At 37.3% G+C, this 25,499-nt stretch overlaps 1 protein-coding gene across 1 annotated transcript; it reads right to left on the bottom strand.

Annotated features, from left to right (window-relative positions):
- Positions 1-379: 379 nt before the first annotated feature.
- On the bottom strand, positions 380-25,278 carry CENPH (centromere protein H). Its single transcript, XM_045809847.2, has 9 exons — positions 25,033-25,278; positions 17,642-17,697; positions 10,406-10,454; positions 9,941-10,015; positions 7,982-8,038; positions 5,702-5,765; positions 5,307-5,358; positions 3,466-3,629; positions 380-1,126 (listed from the first exon to the last, which is right to left on the bottom strand). Exons 1-9 carry the CDS (start codon positions 25,164-25,166, stop codon positions 1,034-1,036), a joined length of 744 nt encoding a protein of 247 aa, XP_045665803.1. The 5' UTR covers positions 25,167-25,278; the 3' UTR covers positions 380-1,033.
- Positions 25,279-25,499: the final 221 nt, after the last annotated feature.

Raw genomic sequence — 25,499 nt, forward strand, 5'->3', positions numbered from 1 at the left:
CCAGGTCATGATCCCAGGGTCCTGGGATCAAGCCCCAAATTGGGCTCCTTGCTCAGCAGGGAGCCTGCTTCTCCTTCTCCCTCTCCCTCTGTTTGCCATTCCCTCTGCTTGTTCTCTCTCTCTCTCTGTCAAATAAATAAATAAAGTCTTTAAAACAAAAAATAAAAAAAAAAAAACAATACTCTTTTATATACTTCAAAGTTGCTAAGATCTTAAAGGTTCTCACCACAAAAAAGAAATAATTATGTGACATGATGGAGATGTGAGCTAATGCCATGGTGGTCAAATCAACCCATTGTAGAACTTCAACTTATACAATACCATGTCAATTATATCTCTGTATTATAAAAAAAAAAAAGGCAAAAAAAAAAATCTGTGGTGAGATAAAATTAAAATGAGATTTATTTCAATAAAATACAACTGCTGGTTGAAAAAACATCAATATGTGGATACCCTTTTCTATTTTTCTAATATTTTAGTTGACTGACAAATGTACAAAAGTATTCCAAATAATGGGGCGTGGAGGGATGGGTTAAATGGTTGACTGTTATTAAGGAGGACACTTGTGATTAGCACTGGGGTGTCAGATGTAAGTGATGAATCACTAAATTCTACTCCTGAAATTAATACTACACTGTATGTTAACTAGCTGGAATTTAAATAAAAACTTGAAACTACCAAAAAAAAGAAAAAAAAGGCGACAAAAGAAAGAAAAGAAAAAAGAAAGAAAAGAGAAAAAGAAAAAGAAAAAAAGAGGTATTCCAAATGAGAGTTGGGACTGCCAGGAATGTTGTAGAAAAAATGTCCACATTCAGTGGAAATCGAGATTAGATGTCTTTTGGGACACTTGCAAGGTTAAGACTTTCAGATTCTTTTAGAGAATGCCACTTTAATTAACATATTTGAAAGAACAAATTCCATGTTACAGTGTTAAGCTACAAAAACGTTGCAATATTAGTTCCAAAAACACTAAATAAAAATTTTACTTGATATATCATAGATTTAAACAAAAAATAACGGAACAGAATTCTTATTAGATCATGGTGAGATTCTTCTCAAGCTGTAGAACAGTTTCCTTAAAGGCGGAATCCTCTGCCCAATTGGCTTTACTTCCTAAAATGAGGTTCTGTAATAAAAAAAGGAAAAAAATTTTACATTAAAGTTACAGTACGTTTAAAAATTTAACAAGATTTTTAAAAATCCTTTCATTAATGCTTTTTTAAAAAAGATTTTATTTATTTATTTGAGAAAGAAAGCAAGAGAGAGAGAGAGAGGGCAAGTACAAGTAAGGGGGAGGAACAGAGGGAGAGGGAGATGCAGGCTCCCCACTGAGCAGGGAGTCCTGTGTAGGGTGGACTCAATCCCAGGACCCCAGGATCATGACCTGAGCTAAAGGCAGACGCTTAACTGACTGAGCCACCCAGGTGCCCCCCTCTTTCACTAATCTTATCAAATATTTACCAAACTAGGTATGGGCATCTACTCTATAAAAAATACATTCTTTGGATGCCTGGGTGGCTCAGCCAGTTAGGGGTCGGACTCTTCGTTTTGGCTCAGGTCCTGATCTCACAGTATTGAGATCAAGCCCTCCCCTGCTCCACCTTCTCAGGGAAGAGTTTGCTGCTTCTCTCCCCCTCCCCCTCTACCCCTCCTCCTACTTATGCATGCTCATTCACTCTCTCTCTCTTAAATGAATGAATGAATAAATAAATAAATAAATAAATAAAATCTACCCCCAAAAAAGAAAAAATACATTCTTGTATCCTCATTTCCACTTTCAGTTAGGGTTCAGCTTTGATCCCCATAATGCTATGGAATATTTACAATGTTTACAACAATTTTTTTGGCTTCATCAGTTTTTGGAGACACTTTTACCTATTAGGGATGTTTGCAATGGTATTCTAGATTAAAGGAAAAAGACTGTAGCTGTGGTTCAGTCATTTTGCACTTCTACAGTGAAAAACAGTTTAAGCATAAACTGTGATCCCTTATTTTTTTAAAAAGAAAAACTATGGCTCAATGATACCAAGTTACTAATTCAAATTCTGTTCAAAGAGATTTTAGAATTTAAGCGTTATATTGTTATGTATAAAAATATTTAAAAATTTGGCCTACACAGGGTACATTCTTGCTATAGGGCTGGTGCATATAAATCCAATTAAAAATTTACAAAGGCAAAGGGAAGTAAGCATTCAAACATGACTGAACCCATTAGGGGCAGGAACTTCTAATGCAGCCAAAGCTATGTTCTGCTTAACAAAGCAATGATTTCATTAAATCAAAATTAACACTAAGAGGATATGAATAAAAGCTAAGAAAGACAAAATAATAGAAGTCTCAAAGCAGTAGGAAGGAACGTGTGCCAAAGAAAATTAGTAGGATCCTGTACTTATGATGCAATCCTCCACTGGAGGTTAGTCTAAGGGACTTCCTTACTGCTAACAGAGTAACAACCGCTGCTACTAAAAGGTAGGATTAAGACCTGATGAAGAGGGGCGCCTGGGTGGTTGAGCGTCTGATTCTTGGTTTTGTCTCAGGTCATGATCTCAGCATCATGAGATTGAGCCCATGATGGCTCTGTGCTCAGTGTGGAGTCTGCTTGAGATTCTTTCCCCCTACTTCTCCCTCCCGGCTGCCTGCATTCTCTGTCTCTTCAATCAATCAATCAATCAATCAATCTTAAAAAGAGACCCGAGGAATAATTTCTTATGGTCAGATATAAGAACTCATATTCTACAAGGATAAGCTTTACATATAATAAATATTTGCTTTACATATAGTGGGCAGTTTTAACTGTGTATCTTCCTAATTGAAATCTGGTAATTTAAGTATTTCATCTCAACAGTTGGAGACATTTTATAATTCAAAAGAGTAAAGAAAAGAAAAAAAAAGGAAAAAAAAAAAAAGAGTAATGAAAACCCTCCAGAATAAAGGAACATATAAAATTTAAGAGATAATATGCTAATAACTACCAACATTTATTGAGAATCTACTTGGACCAGACATTATGCTAAACAGATTAACAGGAATTATCTTCTTTAGGTTTTATAACCTCTCTTTCTAAACAAGGAAATTGACGTTTAGAAAACTTAAATAATTTCCTCAAGGTTTGCAAGTATTAAGTTGCAGTATGGATAGTAATTCTACATCCCCATCACCCCCATCCATGTTCTTCCCCACCTCCCAAGTTTAAGTTCTAATGCTTTCCACCATTATACTTGTCTGTCTTCACAAGGCTGCTAAAATCAGTCCACTTATAAATGCCTAAGATCTAACCATAATGAAGAGTCAAAGCCTTAAACATTAAACAGACATAAATTCCAAATATATGTAAACAGACTAATATTTAGTATTGAATTCATGATTTTTTTCAGGATCAAAGACTAACAAAGCAAATCTGAAAGTAACAGAACCAATCATTTTTTAAAAAGTTCTTTACCTATACTTTCCTTATATAAATGTTACCTGGAACACATGTTGAATAACTGTAGTAATTTGTATCTCCATCTGCAGGTTTTGTTGTATGGACTTTATCTTGTCTGAATTCTCCATATCGACCAAATCATCTTTCTGTTTGTTCTTTTCAGTCTGTATTTCTAAAAGCTTACTCTCTGAAGCTTGTTTTAATTCTATTAGGTTACAAAAAAAAATACTATATTTAATAACTCCTACAAACAAGAATCTGGAAAAACTGTGAAGCAGAACAGTTCCTGACTATCAGTTAAGAGAAAATATTTCATAAGCATCATTTTAAGTTGCAGTTCTATTTTGATCTGAAAATGACTTTCTTTGTGAAAAATACCAGTATTTTAACTTTATCCTTAGCAATGTCCTGCATGAAATGTTCAGGGTATGTACATATGATAATGACAGCTGTCTACTTATGTTTGAAGTGACATCATGTTAAAGAGGACTTAGTCAGAGTTGCTAAAAGAAAAGTAGAAGATATATGTAAGGAAATACCTTTTCCTCCTTTATTTACAAAAATGACATATCAACAAGATAAATTTTCAATGAAGAGATTCTCTTCTCCAGGGATAAACACATCATCAACCATTTCCTATAGTTCCTGAAATGTTTTAAGAATTAAACTCTTTGAAAACATAAATGGGTGTGTCCCAGGAGCTTGGTTCCTTGATATTAATGGATCAAAAATAGGTTGGAATGCGATGGAAAAACATTAAACATCCGAAGGGTGATTAGATCAGATGACCAGAACTACTTCTGACCCTGAGATTACTTACAAACAGGCAAATCTGTGTAGTATGTTAAAATAATAAATCATGCCTATACTATTAAATGAAAAAGGCAGTTTACAACATAGAATAAAATGAAGCCAATTTTATTAGATAAGAAATAAGCACTGAAGGGGCCCCTGGGAGGCTCAGTCAGGTAAGGCTCTGACTCAATTTCTCAGGGTCCTGAGATCAAACCCTATGCGTGGCTCTGGACTCAGCATGGAGTCTGCTTGAGATTCTCTCCCACCCTCTTCCTCTGCCCCTTCCCCTGCTTGTGCTGTCTCCTTCTTCCCCTCAAATAAATAAAATAAAATCTTTAAAAAAAAAAAAAAAGGAGGCGCCTGGGTGGCTCAGTCGGTTAGACAGTTGCCTTTGGCTCAGGTTATGAACCTGGAGTCCCGGGATCGAACCCCACATTGGGCTCCCTGCTCAGTGAAGAGCCTGTTTCTCCCTCTGCCCCTCACACCCTTGTACTCTCTCTCGCGTGCACTCTCTCTCAAATAAATAAAACAAAAATCTTAAAAGAATAAAAGCACCAAAGAGTGATTATCGCAATAGTAAATTTAAAAATTTTACTTTCCCTAAGTATACTTTTCTGTTTCCAAATTCTACCAAAAATGTGTATTACTTTAAAAAAAATCAATAATTTCAATGCAAAAAGCTACTTCATGTTCATTAAGTTAAAAAGCTATAGAATATGTATCAAATGATAACTTAAAATCATGTATATATGTTTATAGGGATATGGAATAATTACTTGAATGATATATGCCTAACTGTGGTCACACAGGAAGGAGGTATGGCTTTCACATTGTACTTTTCTGTGTCAGTTGATTTTTTTCTCCCTGAGAATGTATTAATTTAGTGATTTAAAGTTCTAAAACAACAAAAATTAATCAAGTGAAATACATTTTACATACTACTTTTAAAAATGCCAAGTGCAAAATTTTAAGAAAATCTGAAAATTAATAAATTTCTCAATGGCTGAGATAACTGGTCTTATAAATATCCACAGTAAGTGAAAATGTTTTCTACAAAAAACAAAAACAAAATAACTGTTCCACGTACGTAACCTCTTCTTTCTAACATCAAGCAGTTTTTCCTCCAAATCCCAAGATTCCTGTTATTAAAAATAAAAAGATTAAGGCATATTACCTCAGAACAAACCAATAACACTTACTCCACTGAATTTTATCTATTAGCCCATGTTTTCCAAACCTCCAGTTTTCAATCCCTTTATTTCCATACCAAAAAAGAAAAAGGATAGTAGCTTAAATTTTAAGTAAATAATTAGTCACAATAGTCAGAAACAACTGAGTTATGAGAAAAAGAAAACTTAAGAACAGTGAATTCCATTCATACCAGTAACCTTTGGATAATCCCATATAACCATACACAATACAGTTGCCAGTAAAAAGTTACTGAAATCATGAGAATATATAAGCAGCCCAATGTGCAGTTACCTGGTGTGATTTCATTATTAATTTGTTTAGCTTTAATACATGTTTCATGTTATCCATGAGGACACTGAAAAGGAATAAAAAAATGATTCATTAACCTTGAATTAAAAATAATAAATATCATTAATGAATAAATCAATTACTATGTATTTCCTTTTATGAAATTTCCTTATACTTCAATAGAAAGTTATCTTTTAACAAAATAAAACTGGAAACGTTTGATGTAAACTAAATTTCTGTTTAAAATTAAAGATGCAGGGGCACCTGGGTGGAGCAGTCAGTTAAGTGTTGTACTTGGTTTCAGCTCAGGTATGATCTCAGGGTCGGGAGATTGAGCCCTATGCCGTGCTCTGCACTCAGCACAGAGTCTGCTTAAGATTCTCTCTCCCTCTGGGCCTCCCCACTGCACTTGTGCTCTCTCTCTCTCAAATAAATAAAAAAATTTTTAAATTAGATGCAAAATATAAATTTAAAAAATTAGAGATGCATTTCCCTAGAAAAATTTGTAATCATAGACAATAAAAAATATGAAATTTAAGCATGTAGGAACATTTCTAAAAATCTATTTTGGAGAAAAAGCCCTAATAACATGCTAATAAGTTGCTTTTTAAAAAAATAAACTTTATTTTTGAGACCAGTTTTAGGTTCATAGCAAAATTGAATGGAAGGTAAACCCACACACATGGCCTCCTCAACTATCAACATCCCCCATCAGAAAGGTCCATTCATCAAAATGATGAATCTACATTTAACATATCATTATCATCCAAAGCCCATAATTTATATTAGGGTTCACTCCTGGTGGTGTACATTCTATGGGTTTGACAAATGTATAGACATGTATTCACCATTATATAGCATCATAGAGAATAGTTTCAATGAATATTCAAGCTGCTTCTTACCTTCATGTCTTCAACAAATATTTCTGAGTACCTACTACATGCTAAGACCTGTTCAGGCACCAGGAATATAAAGCAAAGTAAAACACCAAGAGGAAAGAATCTGCTGAAAGAGAAAAATGAAACCACAACTATAGTATGGTTTCATTACAACCAGTTATGAAAGAGTTGTGCACAGAGTAGAACAAGGGAAACTCTTGAATCTTAAAGGACATGAAGTAATTACCTAGATTATCTAGTTTGCAATAGCTAGAGCCAAAGAGTATAAAATAAGCCTAGTTCTTATACTTCCAAGTGCCACAATCCTTTGGGAGGATGTTTAATGTGGATCATCACATGACCCCCTACATGCCCATTTGGACTCAGAGATTGAGTCAATAGGTTTGGGAAGGGACCAACAATGTGATCACTGTGATAATACTAATTATTCTGATATCAACCAGGCATGAGAAACACTGCATGCAGAAGGAGTTTGCTGAGGAGGCTGAAAATGTGAATCTTTGCATAGATCTGGGAAAGCTAAACTCATTTTCTACTAGTTACAGCTATACTGGTTTGTAAACTTTAGAACTTGCTAAAGGCACTACCTCAGCCCATTTGGTCTTTCTGTCCTCTCTGGGGGTCAATTTGTCCTGTACTTCTCTAACTCAAGAATGTTTAAGGCTCACCTTTTATGGAGGAGCAATCGTTAGAGGGCCCAAATTCGTACTTTAGGATTTATATAATCCTGGAGTTAAATGGAATATGGGGAGAGTACATGATCAGTCTGAACTAAGACACCCAGAGAGGGGAAGTGCCCAGATACATCTTAACACATTTCTGGTGCTAATGGTAGGGGATATTTTATCACAGGATTTTTTAGAGCTTTGAGAGATATGAGCATAGGTAAGTTCCCTGAGGCCAGACACAAAGGACCAGATTATAGAAAACCTTGACCGCCAAAGTTTTAATTTTATATTCCTTGGCAAAGAGCTTAACATATACAAGCTCATTTCTGAGGGTGAAAAATGAGGCATAAACTTCCTGTCTCATTCCTATCTCAATAACCAATTCCCGGGTTACTGGATAAATGAGATAGCTCTATCTCTGTTTTTCAGTAAATACAGAACAAAAGTAAACTTTCGAAATCTTCCTTCAAAGTTTTCAGGCTGTCTGGCTAAAAAATCTCCATTGTTGCAATCCAGACAAAATGTCAGTAGGACTGTAAAAATTATAATGCCCACAAAAATTCTGTCACTTTCCTTATTTCCCAGATAAAGGTGGTTTGGCACTGACAGCTAATTAACAAAAATTCAGAAAACTAAAGTCATTATGCAGATCTCCCTTCTTACTCTCAGCCTTAACGAATTCAGAAAAAAAGAAAATAGAAAAAAAACAAACATACCTAGTCTTGGGGTTAGTTTTCTCTAGGTTTTTTTTCAGTGCAGTTGAAAGTTGCATCCTACGGCGCAAGGAAAAAAGCTGGCATTATAAAACATGGATAACATTTGTGGCACATTTAAAAGAAAAAACGTATATATACAACTTAAAGATTGATTTTTCTTTAAATGTAACCTAAACCATAAGTAGGTTTATAAACACTATTGTATGGGAAATACTTTGATAAATAAGTCACAGAAATGGAAAATAAAAAGATAGAAAGGGCTGCTCCACGTGGTTGCAGCTGAAGGACCGATGAGACCTGAAATCAGCCTGGGCTTTGCTCTCCAAGCCATCCACTCTGGTGCAGGGCCAGGATGAAGCATTAAGGCACTACAGAGATCAGCAAAGGCCTGACATGGAGCTGGGGAATACAAAGCCATACCTGAACGTACACTTAAAATACGCGTACATATAAACAAACTGCATAAATTACTTTTAAATCCAAGTAGCTAATAAGTAATAATGAAAAGGCAATCAATTTAGCAATATTAAAGTCATTTCTTCCTTTCCATCACACAAAAAAATTCAATTCATTAAAATGAGATATTTTAATAGCTCTCAAGTCATCTTAAAAAATATTTAAGGGGGCGCCTGGGTGGCACAGCAGTTAAGCGTCTGCCTTCGGCTCAGGGCGTGATCCCCGCGTTATGGGATCGATCCCCGCGTTATGGGATCGAGCCCCGCATCAGACTCCTCCGCTATGAGCCTGCTTCTTCCTCTCCCACTCCCCCTGCTTGTGTTCCCTCTCTCGCTGGCTGTCTCTATCTCTGTCGAATAAATAAATAAAATCTAAAAAATATACATATCTATTATTTAGGGCACTTGGCTGGCTCAGTCCGTGTAGCATGCAACATTGATCTCAGAGTCATGAGTTCAAACCCCATGTAGGGCAAAGAGCTTACTTAAAATGAATTAATAAAAAGTACATATAATCTATGTACCAAGCCAGCTTATGAGAATATGGAAAAATGTTCACTATTAGAAGCAATTAAGAGGATTTTAACTACTTTTCAATTAAATGTATAAGAAATTCATCTGGGAAGGCCAGAAACGCAAGGAAATAATTTTAAAAGTCATTCACTTAATTGAGATTACTAATTCAGATCACAGGTCTATAAGAGATCACGTTTGTCTTATTAACAACTGTATACCAACACCTACAAAGCTTAAGACATAGTAACCATTCAAATATTTGTTCAATGAATTTTAAAATACGGATATAAAACCTATATTAAAAATATATTTAGGGGGGCGCCTGGGTGGCACAGCGGTTAAGCGTCTGCCTTCGGCTCAGGGCGTGATCCCGGCGTTATGGGATCGAGCCCCACATCAGGCTCCTCCACTATGAGCCTGCTTCTTCCTCTCCCACTCCCTCTGCTTATGTTCCCTCTCTCACTGGCTGTCTCTATCTCTGTCAAATAAATAAATAAAATCTTTAAAAAGAAAAAAAAAAAAAAAGAAAAAAAAAAAAGAAAAAATAAAAATATATTTAGGGGCACCTGGCTGGCTCAGTCAATAGAGCATGAAACTCCTGATCTTGGGATTGTGAGTTCAAGCCCCATGTTGGTGTTTTACTTAAAAATAAAATCTTTAAAAAATATATCTATATATATTTAAACTTGATGACAATTCTTTTACTTGATTAATAGTTACTGTCGTAATCGAATCCATGTAATCCTTTGAAACACTGGATTTAAGCTCACCCTTCTATTTCTTTGATATTTGCTTATTAAGTCAATCTTACGTAACTACTTCAAATGAAGGTATTAATGAATGATGTAACTTTTCTCTCAGGGCTCAAAATTTGTGTAACCGTTATCTAATGGTATCACGTGATTAATCAATTAGACTAATTAAAGTATTCCCTCCACCACAAATCACACCCATTTTGCATTCAGTTCACAAAGAATGTAATAATTACCTGTCTAATGCAAGCTTTTTCATTTCAAAAGCAATTTTCACCTCTTCAATTTCATTTTCCAGGTCTTCAATTTTACTATCAAAGAAGTATAAACAAAAAAATTTCAGCTATATCAAAAAAACTCATTGAACATCAAAAAATATATAAAGTAAACCTTTGAAAAAAGTAAAATGATCCTATGTAGATAAAATTATTCTACAGGTTCCCCACACTGATGCATTTGTAGACTTGGTAAACAGATGCCTCTGAGAGACTCAACTAATTATCTCGTGAACGGGAATGCCAAAAGTGCTAATGTGACCACTCAGGTACATGTTAAGTCCATCTCCCATATCAAATATTCTTAGTACACGCATGAAAAATTACTTGGAAAAATAAAGAAAAGGAAAAAGCAAGATAGTGGTGTAAGATGTGTAATAATATCAAATCTTAGTAAAAAACGCAAAATTTAAAAATATGACATACGCTTCAATTTGCTTATCTTGCATGATTTGTTCTGGAGTTTTTTCTTCATCTGCAAATAAAAAATTTTTTGAAGTTAGTAACAGTTTAGAAGAGTGCGGTCCTTGGAGGTCCCTTAAAAAGTTAAAAATTGAGCTACCCTATGATCCAGCCATTGCACTACTGGGTGTTTACCCCAAAGATACAGACGTAGTGAAGAGAAGGGCCATATGCACCCCAATGTTCATAGCAGCAATGTCCACAATAGCTAAATCGTGGAAGGAGCCGAGATGCCCTTCAACAGATGACTGGATTAAGAAGTTGTGGTCCAGGGGCGCCTGGGTGGCACAGCGGTTAAGTGTCTGCCTTTGGCTCAGGGCGTGATCCCGGCGTTCCGGGATCGAGCCCCACATCAGGCTCCTCCGCTATGAGCCTGCTTCTTCCTCTCCCACTCCCCTGCTTGTGTTCCCTCTCTCGCTGGCTGTCTCTATCTCTGTCAAATAAATAAATAAAATCTTTAAAAAAAAAAAAAAAAAAAGAAGTTGTGGTCCATATATACAATGGAATATTACTCAGCTATCAGAAAGAACGAGGTCTCAACATTTGCTACAACATGGACGGCACTGGAGGAGATAATGCTAAGTGAAATAAGTCAAGCAGAGAAAGACAATTATATGATTTCTCTCATCTATGGAACATAAGAACTAGAATGATCGGTAGGGGAAGAAAGGGATAAAGAAAGGGGGGGTAATCAGAAGGGGGAATGAAACATGAGAGACTATGGACTATGAGAAACAAACTGAGGGCCTCAGAGGGGAGGGGGGTGGAGGAATGGGATAGACCGGTGATGGGTAGTAAGGAGGGCACGTATTGCACTGGGTGTTATACACAACTAATGAATCATCGAGCCTTACATCAGAAACCGGGGATGTACTGTATGGTGACTAACATAATATAATAAAAAAATCATTAAAAAAAAAAAAGATAAAAAAAAAAAAGAAGAGTGCAGTCCAACAGAAATATAATGTAAGCAATAAATGTAAACCAAAAATTTAATTTTTAATTTTTAGTTTTCATATTATAAAGCAAGTGAAAATATTTCAGTGTAACTTATTTTAACCCAATAGGTCTAAAATATTATCATTTCAACATATAATTAATCTAAAATTACTAAATAAATATTTTATAATCTTTTCTTCTGTATTTTGCATTTATAGTCCCTCTCAAGGACTAACCACATTTCAAGTGTTCAATTGTCATATGGAGCTAGTTGCTACCATACTGGACAGAACAGCTTGAGAATAATGGAAAATAAAAAAGGATTAAAATATTAACAAGAGCAATGTCAAAAAGATCACCCATATGCCTATATGTTAGAAAAAAACAATCAGGGGTGTCTCGGGGGCTCAGTCCATTAAGCGTCTGTCTTCAGCTCAGATCATGATCCCAGGGTCCTGGGATCAAGTTCCACATAGGGCTCCCTGCTCAGTGAGGAGTCTGTTTCTCCCTCTGGGCTCCCCCACTCATGCGCTCGAGCTCTCTCTCTCTCACAAAAATAAATTAAAAAAAAAGAAAAAAGAAAAAAACAATTGGAAATTAAAAAGTAAAATTACAAAATACAATTTCTTTCAAAAACATGAAATATTTCAGGATAAATTTAACAAGATATGCATATGACCTCTACACTGAATACATTCAAATACTGAAAAGATCTATCATGTATAGGTATTACAAGAATCAATATGGCTATTACAACAATTTTCCCCATATTGATCTATAGATCCCAACTGAATCCCAATCAAAATTCTCAGACCCTTTTTTTTTTCTGTAGAAATTAACAGGCTGATTTTAAAATGCATATAAAAGCCCAAAGGACCTAGAACAGTCAAAACAATTCTGATAAAGTACAAAACTGCAAGACTTACAGGAGTTGATATGAAGATTTACTATAAAGCTACAGTAATCAAGATAGTGTGGCACTATTATAAGCATAGACAAATACCTCAAGGGAAGAGAGCAAAAAGCCCAGAAATAGACCCACACATATACAATGGAGAAAGGAAAGTTACGAATACAGAGTGCAAGAAAAATTAGATTTCCATAGGGGGAAAAATGAACCTTGATCCTTAGCTCACACCATACACAAAAACTAACTCAAAAAGGATCACAGAAATGAATGTTAAACCTAAAACCCTAAACCTTGTAGAACAAAACAAAGGAGAAAATCTTTGTGACCTTGGAGCGGTCACAGATTTCTTAGAGAGGACTTAAAATCACATACCACAAAAGAAAAAAAAAATTGATAAAAATCAGTTCATCAAATGAATGCCTTCGGTTCCTCAAAAGACAGTTAAAAAACAAAGGCAAGTTGGGCACCTGGCTGGCCCAGTCAGTGCAGCATGAGATTCTTGATATCAGGGTGGTGACTTCGAGCCCCATGCTGCATGTAGAGATTACTTAAAAATAGAAAGATCTTAAAAAAAAAAAAAAAAGGCAAGCAAAAAACTGGGAGAAAATACCTGCTGAACATATAAGTAGATACACAGATACCTACATATCTATACATAGATAGATACCTACATCTATCTATCTATCTATCTATCTATCTATCTATCTATCTATCTATTTATTTATATATATCTGTAACTACATATAGATATCTGAAAAAAATAACTATATATATAAACAAAGAACTCAAATTCTCTAAGACTAACAATCCAATTAAAAAATAGGCAAAGATTTTAACACTTCATTAAAGTATATTTACAGATCTCCTTCATAAATGTAGATATATTAATTGCCAATAAGCACATGAAAAGATACTCAACATCATTAGTTACCAGGGAAATGTAAACTAAAAACCACATGAGATACCACTACATACTTACTAGAATAGCTAAAATTTAATAAGGGTGACAGTATCAAATTTTAAAGAACATGGCGAGTAAATGGAAATCTCATGCTTCTAGGAAGAACGTACCATAATGGTGTAACCATTTTACTTTTTTTTTAAGATTATTTATTCATTTATTTATTTGAGAGAGAGAGGGAGAGACAGAGAAAGAATGTGCACAAACGGGGGAGGAGCAGAGGGAGAGGCAGAAGCAGATGCCCTGCTGAGCAGGGAGCCCGACGTGGGCCTCGATCCCAGGACTTTGAGATCATGACCTGAGCCCAAGGTAGACGCTTAACCAACTGAGCCACCCAGGCGCCCCAGTGTAAACATTTTAGATGTCTGGGCAGTTTCTTAAAAAGTTAAACATATAGGGGTACCTGGATGGCTCAGTCGGTTGGGCGTCCGACTGTTGATTTCAACTCAGGTCTTGATCTCAGGGTCGTGAGTTCAAGTCCTGTTCTGGGCTCCACACTGGGCATATTAAAAAGAAAAAATGTTAAACGTATCATTACCACATGAGCACACAATCTCACTTTTAGGTATTTAACCAAGAGAAATGAAAAGAAGTGTACAGAAAAAGACACAAAGAAATGACAAATGTCCATTGCAGCTTTATTCATAATGGGCAAAAACTGCAAACAATTCAAATGGCCATCAACAGGTGAATGGATAAACAAAATGTGGTATAGCCATCGTGAAATATACTCTACAATAAAAGAGAAAAAATTACTCAAACAAACAACATGGATGAATCATAAAATTATGCTGTGCAAAAGCAGCCAGACATACTGGGAGTGACTACTAACAGGTACTAGGTTTCTCTTTAGGGTGATGGAAATGTTCTGGAATTGGAAATTGGTGATGATTACACAATACTGTGAATATACTAAAACCTACTTAACTGTACATTTTAAAATGAATTTTATATGAATTAAATCTCCATTAAAAGAAAGTTGTCAGATACACACAAATACATATATAATGCTGTTTACATCAAATTCTAGAACAGTGCTGTCCAAGAGAAATTTGGTAGAAATTTTCAATATCTCTGCTGTCCAAACGGCTAGTCACTAGACACATGTGGCTACTGAGCATTTGATATGTAACTAGTGCAACTAAAGAACTGAATTTTAAATTTAATTTTAATTAATTTAACTTTAAGGCCACATGTAGCTAATGGCTACGACACTGGACAGCCCAACTCTAGAAGGCAAATCTGTAAAAACAGATTACAATGGTGCGTGCTGGGGTAAGTGCAGGGACTGTGAAGTAGAATAGGGGAGGTATAACAGACGTATTCTATGTCTTGATTGTGGTGGTTGTTACACTGATACATACATTTGTCAAAACTCAACAAATTGTACTCTGAAAAGGGATGCACTTACTATTTAAAAAAAAATCCATCAAGCAATAAAGTAACATATTCTTTTAATGGTAAAATAATTGATTTTAGATAAATATCTTTTTTCAAAGACTACAACCTCATTTCATGCCCTAAAGCAGTAATCTCCTTTAGTTGTAGAAACTCTACAGCGTGCACTATTAAGCCTACTCAAGTTTTCAGATGTCACAATCCCTTAAAAGAGGAATTATATATAGTCGGAAAACAAGGACTCTATAAGGTGGACTATTTCATAACACTTGGATTTTACTCTCATGTCACCTTCTCAAAGACACCATCTTTGATCACAGTATCTGAAGTAGCCCCTCCTTATCACACCATTATTTCCTTCATCACACTTCCCGTACTTCACAGTTATCTTGCAATGCTTCTTTCCTTACCCGTTTTGCTACATAGAAATTAAGCTCCACCAGGGCAAATTCCGCCTCCTTCAACACTATGTCTCCACGCCTAGTTACATGTCCCTAGTGGGGACATACTGAATACTTAAAAATGATTTGAATGAATGCAGGAAAATGTAGAGGTAATTTCTCAAAGGTCCAAATTCTGAATAGCTTTCCCCCAACATCCTGTCCTCTAAGAAGATACATTATCCTTTTTTATTATGTGGGCTCTCATGCCAGCAAAAGAATTTAGCCATATCCTACGTCCCATCTATGAGGTAAACATCACTAGTTTAATATAAGGAGCATGGGCTTGAAACAAAGAGATCATTTATTCCACCAGGAGAAGGACGGTGACCTGCCATTCATTTTTTTAAATTTTAATTTATTTATTTGAGAGAAGAGAGAGAGAACACAACCAGGAGGAGGGGCAAAGGGAGAAGGAGAAGCAGGCTCCCCGCTGAGCAGAGAGCCTGATGTGGGGCTCGATCCTAGCAATCTGGGATCATGACCTGAGCCGAAGGCAGAGGCTCAACCGACTGAGCCACCCAGGTGCCCCTATACTGATCATTTTTGATGGAAGCGTTATTGATATAATGGACGGTCATGGCTTTGGAGGCAAGAAGACCTGGTTCATATCCCAGTTTCACAAATTACTAGTTATACTAAGCAGAAAAGAGGCCAGGCGGCTCATATCATAGTCCTATTTTTTTGTTGTTCTTGTTTTGCGTAAGACTTTAGAAAGCCTGGAATATCAGATGGGCAACACATGGGAACTGCCTTTGGATCTACAGCCTTATAAAAGAATCTGAGCAGAGTCTGAAAAGTTCCTAAGTTAAACATGTATTCAGGTGAAGTGACTAAGTCATCTATGTGGCCCCTCAGGTTTTCCACAATTCTTGATTCAACGTGAAGTATTGTTTGGTTTTATTCTTTTTTTTTTTTTTAAAGATTTTATTTATTTATTTGACAGAGAGAGAGAGACAGCCAGCGAGAGAGGGAACATAAGCAGGGGGAGTGGGAGAGGAAGAAGCAGGCTTCCAGTGGAGCAGGGAGCCTGATGCGGGGCTCGATCCCAGGACCCTGGGATCACGCCCTGGGCCAAAGGCAGATGCTTAAAGACTGAGCCACCCAGGTGCTCCTTGGTTTTATTCTTTAAGCCTATTTCACAGAGAAAGAAAGACTCACCAAAACCTATCTTTGAGACCCAAAGACTTACAAATTAGGTTGCAATAATGGTTATTACTTTAGGAGAGCTAAACCATTATTTTAGTACTCTCTTGCTCCTGAAGACTTCTAGATTTTAAAAGATAAATTTACAGGGGTGCCCGGGTGGCTCAGTTAGTTAAGCAACTGCCTTTGGCTCAGGTCATGATCCCGGAGTCCCAGGATTGAGTCCCACATCGGGCTCCCCGCTCCGTGGGGAGTCTGCTTCTCCCTCTGACCCTCTCCCCTCTCATGCTCTCTCTCTCAAATAAATAAATAAAATCTTAAAAAAAAAAAAAAGATATTTACAGTTTTTCAGGGGAGACTGGGTGGCTAAGTCTGTTAAGCGTCTGCTTTCGGCTCAGGTTATGATCCCGGGGTCCTGGACTGAGCCCTGCATCGGGCTCCTTGATCAGTGGGGTGTCTGCTTGTCCCTCTCCCTCTATCCCTCCACCTCCCCCTGCTTGTGCTTTCTCTGTCTCTCTCTCTCTCTCAAATAATTTTTTTTGAAGATTTTTTATTTACTTATCTGAGAGAGAGAGGGAGTGAGAGAGAGCATGAGCTGGGGGAGTGGCAAAGGGAGAGGCAGAGGCACACTCCCCACTGAGCAAGGAGCCCGACTTGGGGCTCAATTCCAGGTCTGGGATCATGACCCAAGCTTAAGGCAGATGCTTAACCGACTGAGGCACCCAGCCATCCCAAATCTTTTTTTTTTTTTTAAGATTTTATTTATTTATTTGAGAGAGAGAGACAGAGATAGTGAGAGATAGCACAAGTGGGGAGGAGAGGGAGAAGGAGACTCCCACTGATCAGGGAGCCTGATGCAGGGCTCAATCCCAGCATTCTGGGATCATGACGTGAGCCGAAGGCAGACCTTTAACCAACTGAGTCACCCAGGTGACCCTCAAAAAAATAAAATCTTTTAAGAAAATGTAAATTTTTTCAGTGTTTAAAATCGAAATTATCATTCATATCTGTAAGCTAATCTCCCTTCTGCCTCTCCTTCCTATCTTCCAGTGTTTCTTGAAGTATAGATTTTAGGTCACTTGCTTAACAATCATCTGATCCACTAATTTAATCTCCAAGCTGTTTATGATCAAGTCCTATGATTCCTTCCCACAGAAATTTCCCAATTCTCTGATCAACAGAACTTAACTGTCTTGCATTCTTAGTTTGTTTTTTTGTTTTGTTTTGTTTTAATCTATTTCCTGAATTCCTAACAAGTTCCTGAGGGACAGGGCAATCGTGTTTTTTGCCTTTTTATATAGTATAGTACCACATTATGCTGACACTCCCATTCCCTATTTTCTTTTCTCTAGAATATTGTTCATCACCAAGCTCACAAAATCTTATTTGAAAATAAAAATACTTACTTGCATCAACCATTGATTTATATTCCAAGAGTTGTTGTTTTGTCTGTGCTCTCAGCCTGAAAGCATAAAGAGAAGAGAAAGTCATATATATATGTATATATATATATACACACACACACACACACACACACACACACACACACACAAATATACTTTTTTTTAAATTAAGTAAACTCTACCCACAACATGGGGCCCAAACTCAAAACCCTGAGATCAAGAGTTGCATGCTCTACTGACTGAGCCAGCCAGGTATCCCAGAAAGTCATATATTTATAGAGGTTTTACTCATTACTACATTATAAACCAACTCACATTTTTCAGAAGTTTATGCAATAAAACGAGTGTAAGTAAACTCAGCAATAAGTCTTCTAGTTTGGCCTGAATGATTTAAAGTGTGTGTAAAGAGACTTCCAGTTGAAGATGGGGTTGTAGGAAAAACTATGTCCTCCTCCACCAAACACACGAAATTACATCTATTGATTGAACAATTCCTCCTAAAAAACTAAGGGCTGACTGAACAGCTACTGAATAAACAAAGATAGAAGAAAAAGAGAACAGGAAGAGAGATGGGAGGAGACATGCCACAGTTTAAAAGATTAACTGGCATTTACAGCCACAGCTCCAGTCAGCCAGCTAAAGTCACCAACCACACACAGTCTGCACAGGGGACACCATACCAAGATCACCCCTTCAAGTTTAGGAGAAGCTCAATGTTTACCTTCTATAGAAACAAACAAAAACTCAAGCAAAATGGGCGAGACAGAGGAATATGCTCCAAAAGAAAGAACAAGGAAAAAAAAAAAAAAGAAAAAGAACTAAATGAAATAGAAATAAATAATAAGCCTGAAAAGGAATTTAAAGTAATGCTCGTAAAGATACTCACTGGGCTGGAGAAAAGAGCGGAAGAACTCAGTGAGACCTTCAATAACAAGACAGAAAATATTAAAAGAAACCAATCAGAGTTGAAGAATGCAATAACTGAAAAAAAAAAAAACCATACTGCAGGAAACCAAGAGTGTATTAAAGGATCAGAAGAATATATCAGTGATCTGGAAGAGAGGGTAATGGAAAGCATACAAGCAGAAGAGCACAAAGAGAAAAATGGTTCAAAAATACAAATAGATTAAGAAATCTTTTGGACAATATCAAGAAAACATTTACATTATTGGGATTCCAGGAGAAGAACAGAAAAGTGTAGAAAAGTTATGTGAAGAAATAACTGAAAACTTTCCTAAACTAGGGAAGAAAACAGATATCCAAGTCCAAGAATCACAGAGAGTTCCAAACCAGATGAACCCAAGGAGTTCCGGGCCATGGCACATAAAAATTAAAATGTCAAATGTTAAAAATAAAATAAAGATAAATTTTGAAAGCAGCAAGAGAAAAACAAAAAGTACCTACAAGGGAAAACATGAAGCTACCAGCTCATTTTTCAGGAGAAAATTTGCAGGCCAGAAAGAAGTGGCATGATATATTCAAAGTGCTGAAAGGAAAAAACTACAACCAAGTACCTGCAAGGTATTCAGATTTGAGGAGAGATAATTTCTTAGACAAACAAAAGATAAAGAAGTTATCACCACTAAACCAGTGTTATAAAAAATGCTAAAGGGACTTCTTTAAGTGGAAAAGAAATGACCAAATAAGACATAAGAAAATGATGAATAAAAAGTTGTAAAATATAACAACATAAAAATAAACTATGGAGAAGTCAGTAAAAAGGGAAGAGAAGGGGAAAAAGAGAGACTTTTTTCTTTTACTGTTTTTGTTTTGCTTTTTTTAGAATGTGTTTGAACTTAGGTGACCAAAGAAGTAATATGGACTGCTATTTATCTGGATGTTATATATGAACCTCATGGTAACCACAAACGGAAAACCTATGAGAAATATGCAAAAAATAGAGAGAACGAAGTCAAAGAAAACACTATATTCACCGATCACAAAGAGAGCAAGAGAAGAAGAGAGCAAGAAAGGTGTTTTGTAGAAGAACTACAAACACAACCAGAAAATAAATTTTAAAAATGGCAGTAAGTACACACTTATCAATAATTACTTTAAATGTAAATGGCCTAAATGCTCCTATCAAAAGACACAGAATAGCAGAATGGATAAAAAACAAGACCCATCTATATGCTGCCTATGAGAGACTCATTTCAGACATAAAGACCCACACAGACTGAAAGTGAAGGGATGGAAAAACGTCCCACCATGAAAATGGAAGCCCCCACCCACCCAAAAAAAAGCCTAGGTAGCAATAATTTTATCAGACAAAAGAGACTTTAAAGACCATAACAAGAGACAAAGAAGGGCATTACATAATGAGAAAGTAATCAATCCAACAAGAGAATATAACAATTGTAAATATCTACACACCCAATACTGGAGCACTTAAGTACATAAAGCCACTGTTAACAGACGAAACAAGAGAAACTGATGGCAATATAATAATAGTAGGGGGACTTTAACAATACACTTACATCGATGGATAGATCATCCACACAGATAATCAACAAGGAAACAATGTTTTTGAATGACACATTGGACTAGATGGACATAACAACATACACAGAACATTCCAACCAAAAACAACAGAATAAACATCCATTTTCAAGCGCACGTGTAACATACTCCATAATAGATCTAACCTTACACCTAAAAGGAACTACAAAAAGAAGAACAAAATGCAAGGTGAATAGAAGAAAGGAAATAATACAGATCAGAGTAGAAATAAATAACATATGGACTGAAAAAAGAAAGAAAAAAAAGGAAAAAATATCAATGAAACCAAGAACTGGTTCTTTGAGAAGATACACAAAATTGATAAACCCTGAGCCAGACTCATCAAGAAAAAAAGAGAAAGGACCCAAATAAATAAAATCAGAAGTGAGAGGAGTAACAACTGACACCACAGAAATACAAAGGATTATAGGTGCATGCTATGAAAAATTATATGCCAACAAACTGGACAGCCTAAAAGAAATAGCTAATTCCTTGAAACACACAATCTTACAAAACTGAACCAGAAAGAAAAAAGTCTTAATAGACCAATTACGATAAGAAAATTGAATTGGTGATCCAAAAACTACCAAAAAGAGCTGCCTGGGTTGTGAGTTGGTTAAGTGTCCAACTCTTGGTTCCAGCTCCAGTGGAGCTGGACATTTTGGATCTCAGGGTTGTGAGGTCAACCCCGATGTCAGGCTCTGCGCTCAGTGTGGAGCCAGCATGAGATTCTCTCTCCCTCTCGCTGTGCATCTGCCCCTCCCACTCATGCTCTCTCTTGTTCTCAAATAAATAAATCTTTAAAAATAAATAAATAAATAAATAAATCTCAAAAATGCCAGGACTAACTGGATTCACAGATGAATTCTGCCAAACATTTAAAGAAAAGTTAATACCTATTCTCAAAGTATTCCAATTAAAAAAAAAAAAAACAGAAGAGAAAGGAAAACTTCCAAATATTCTATGAGGCCAGCATTACCCAGATACCAAAACCAGACAAAGACACAACAAAAAAAGAAAATTACAGGCCAATATATACCTTGTGAACATAGATGCAAAAATCCTCAACAAAATATCAGCAAACCACATACAACAACACATTAAAAAAATCATTCACCATGATCGGACGGGATTTATTCTGGGGCTGCAAGGGTAGTTCAATATTCGCTAATCAATCAACATCATACATCACATCTATAAAACAAAGGACGAAAATCATGCAATCATCTCAACAGCAGCAAAAAAAGCATTTAACAAGATTCAACATTCATTCACAATAAAAACTCTCTTAATTAATTGAGAGAGAGAAAGAGAGGGGCTCCTGGGTGGCTCATTCATTAAGTGTCTGCCTTCGGCTCAGAACGTGATCCCAGGGTCCTGGGATCGAGCCCCACATCAGGCTCCTCTGCTGGGAACCTGCTTCTTCCTCTCCCACTTCCCTGCCTGTGTTCCTCTCTCGCTGGCTGTCTCTCTGTCAAATAAATAAATAAAATCTTAAAAAAAAAAAAAAAAAAAGAGAGAGAGAGAGAGAAAGAACAAGCACGAGCTGGAGGGGCAGATGGAGGGAGAGAGAATCTCAAGCCGACTCGGCACTCAGTGTGGAGCCTGACAGAAGGCTCAAAATCATGACCCTGACATCATGACCTGAGCCTTAAAGCAAGAGCTTGATGCTTAACCAACTGAGCCACCCAAGCACCCCCACCCTCACCACTTTTATTCAATATAGTACTGAAAGTCCTTTCCACAGCAATCAGACAAGAAAAAGAGATAAGAGGCATCCATATTGGTAGGGAAGTTAAACTGTCACTATCTGCAGACAGCATGATACTATACAGAGAAAATCCTGAAGACTCAATCAAAAAACGTACTGGAATAATTGAATTCACCAGTGTCAGTATACAAAATTAATACACAGAAGTCAGTAACATTTCCATATACTAACAAAAAAGTCACAGAAAGAGAAATTTTGAAAACAACACCATTTACAACTGCACCAAAAAGAATAAAATACCTAGGAATAAACTTGACCAAAGAGTTGAAAAATCTGTACTCTGAAAACTGTAAGACACTGATGAAAGAAACTGAAGATGACACAAACAAATGGAAAGATATTCCATGTTCATGTATTAAAAAAGTATTGCCAAAATGTCCATATTACCCGAAGCAATTTACAGTTTCAAAACAATTCCTACCAAAATACCAACACTATTTTCCACTAAACTACAACAATCATACTAATATTTGAATTGGGGGGGGTGGGTGCCTGGGTGGCTCAGTTAGTTAAGCATCTGCCTTTGGCTCAGATCATGATCCCAGGGTCCTGGCATGGAGCCCTGCATTGGGCTCCCTACTCAGTGGAGAGTCTGCTTCTCCCTCTCCCTGTCTCCCACCTCCCTCCTCACTTGTACTCTCTCATGCTCTAATAAATAAATACAATTTTATAAAATAAAATAAAATAAAATAAAATAAAATAAAATAAAATAAAATAAAATAAAATTTTTATGGAACCACAGAAGATCCCAAATAGCCAAAGCAATCCTGAGAATGAAGAATGAACCTGGAACTATCACGTTTCCATATTTCAAGATATACTACAAAGCTGTAGAGATCAAAACAGTATGGTACTGGCACAAAAAGAGACATATGGATTTTATTAAAAATTTTTTATTTACTTATTTGAGAGAGAGAGAGTGCACAAGCAGGAGGAGCAGCAGAGGGAGAGGAAAAAGCAGGCTCCTCACTGAGCAGGGAGCCTGATGTGGGGTTCGAAACCAGGACCCTGGGATCATGACCTCAGACGAAGACAGATGCTTAACTGACTGAGCCACGCAGGTGCCCCCAAACTTTTTAAGTTGTACACCTGAAACTAATGTAACATTGTGTCAACTATGCTCAAATCTTATGGGGCGCCTGGCTAGCTCAGTTCCCTGACTAGCTCAGTTCCGGTTCTGAGTTGGAGCCTCACATTGGGTGTAGAAATTGCTTAAAAATAAAATCTTTTTAAATAAAGGGAAGCTTCAGAGGAAGATGCAAAATGTACTCCAGTGGAAAAATAGCAACTATGAGGAAAAGTTAAAATTCTGATTTCTAAATTTAATATGCCACACTCAAGAAATATGGGCTACACAAAGAAGAAACACATCAAAATGGTGAAAACTGCAAACATTGTTAACAAATTTAAGAACAGTTTGTAACATTCCTAGGATAGATAGAAAAATAACAAATATACTAATTCTTGGATAGATAATTCACATAGTTTCTTAGTTGTCCTAGGATTGTACTTAACTGAAAATCATACGTAAGTAGAAAAGCTATGGGTAAAACACTAATTATTAAGTTATTCTTTTTTTTTTTTTTAAGATTTTATTTATTTATTTGACAGAGATAGAGACAGCCAGCGAGAGAGGGAACACAAGCAGGGGAAGTGGGAGAGGAAGAAGCAGGCTCATAGCGGAGGAGCCTGATGTGGGGCTCGATCCCATAACGCCGGGATCACGCCCTGAGCCGAAGGCAGGCGCTTAACCGCTGTGCCACCCAGGTGCCCCTAATTATTAAGTTATTCTTACAAGATGTTGTACATTTACATGGTAGTTTCATAATTCTGAAACTGCTCTGAGATTTTGAGACCTATATCAGTAGCTAAAGTGACATTAGAAAGATTTTTAAACCTCCATGGTTTAAGTTTCTTAAAATTCCTTGAAATTCCAAAAGAAAAGAATTTCTTACAGGTTAAGAAGTTGGGCTAGCGTTTTAAAACACACTGTAAGGGATCGCCTAGGTGACGCAGTCGTTAAGCGTCTGCCTTCGGCTCAGGGCTTGATCCCAGCATTCTGGGATCAAGCGCCACATCAGGCTCCTCTGCTGGGAGCCTGCTTCTTCCTCTCCCACTCCCCCTGCTTGTATTCCCTCTCTCGCTGGCTGTCTCTCTGTCAAATAAATAAATAAATAAAATATTTAAAACACACACACACACTGTAAGAACAGTTCCCTTTTAGCTGAGATAAAAAAGGTAATCCTATATCTTTAATATTTTAGAAGTTTATGTTGTAGGTAGGAGGGAATTTTTAGAGTGACACTGTGCGGCTTATTAGCCAAGACCTTTCAAAGTAATGGTAAAGCTACAATAGTTAGAATTCTTTGGGGAGGGAGAAAAAAATCCCCTATAGGATAGTTTTTGTTGTTATTTTTTCTCCTATAAAGGGACCAAACAAGTATTTTAGGCTTTCTGAGTCATACGGTCTCTAGTGTAGCTACTCAACTCAGACCCGATAGCGGGAAAGTGTGTTCCAATAAACCTTTCCTTAACGGCCTGAAATTTGAACTTCGTATAATTTTCACGTGTTATTAAATATTCCTCCACGAATTAGCTTTGTCCCAACCACTTAAAGACAGAAAAACTATTCTTAGCCTGAGGGGCCATATCAAAAGCCACACCAGGCTCAGTGGAAAAGTATAAACATCACCCGCTTGGTAGGAAATATAACAAATGAAGCTTCTGGATTGAAAGGGTCGTAACCATAACACAAAGAGGCAGGACTTTTTTTTATGTAGATGCACCTCACAACCCGTTTGAATACCGGGGCCGCAGGGCATGAGTGGATGAGAAAAGGGGGGTAAATTACAGCTCGGAAGGCCCGAAGGGCCCGAAGCACTGTGCTATGAACACCTGCCTCCAAGTATCACATTTAACCCCCACTGCAACTCTACTAGGGTGTAACCCTCCTCTTTTTCGAAGATGAAGCAAGAGGCTTAAGAAGCTTAACTGAATGACGCAGTTACGCAGCCATTAAGCGACCAAACCAGAATTCGAAGGCTTCGGGACCCTGACAGCGAAGGGCGGGGCTCTCGGCCACAACGCCCGCTTGGATCCGGCTACGCCGGCCGGAGGGAACAACCTGAGCAGCAGGGTCAAGCGGTCCTCTGGAGGCGCTTCCTGGGCGCCAGCGACCTGTGATGGCCCGCCTTCCCCGCCTCCCGCTCCGGAGTCCGCAGGCTCGGTGGCCGCTTGCTTTCCGGGTTGCTTCTCCATTCAGACTGCCGCGAAGAAGAATCTCCCGTGACCGAAAGATGCAGCCTCAGGACCCGACTTTCCCGCCACTAAACTGACGCCGGGAAAGGGCCAGAGAACGGCCGCGCTTCGTCCCGCCCCTTCCGCCCTACAGCCCCACCCCTTCCGTCCCGTTCTCTGGTTGCCGTGGTTACTCCTGGTCCCTCCTATCCTGGAGATGAGTATGAGACCGCTGGTAGGAGACAGTTGAACTTTAAGCGTCAGCTTAGTCGAGTGCTGGGTTAGGGGTTCGGCTACAGCCGTTTCGGACACACACCGGCTCCCGGGAACAGCCTGGAACCCTGGAAGGGAAAA

Source organism: Ursus americanus, chromosome 5, assembly GCF_024610735.1.
Source record: "Ursus americanus isolate L20-20 chromosome 5, mUrsAme1.1.p, whole genome shotgun sequence".
NCBI classification, from domain to species: Eukaryota; Metazoa; Chordata; class Mammalia; order Carnivora; family Ursidae; genus Ursus; species Ursus americanus.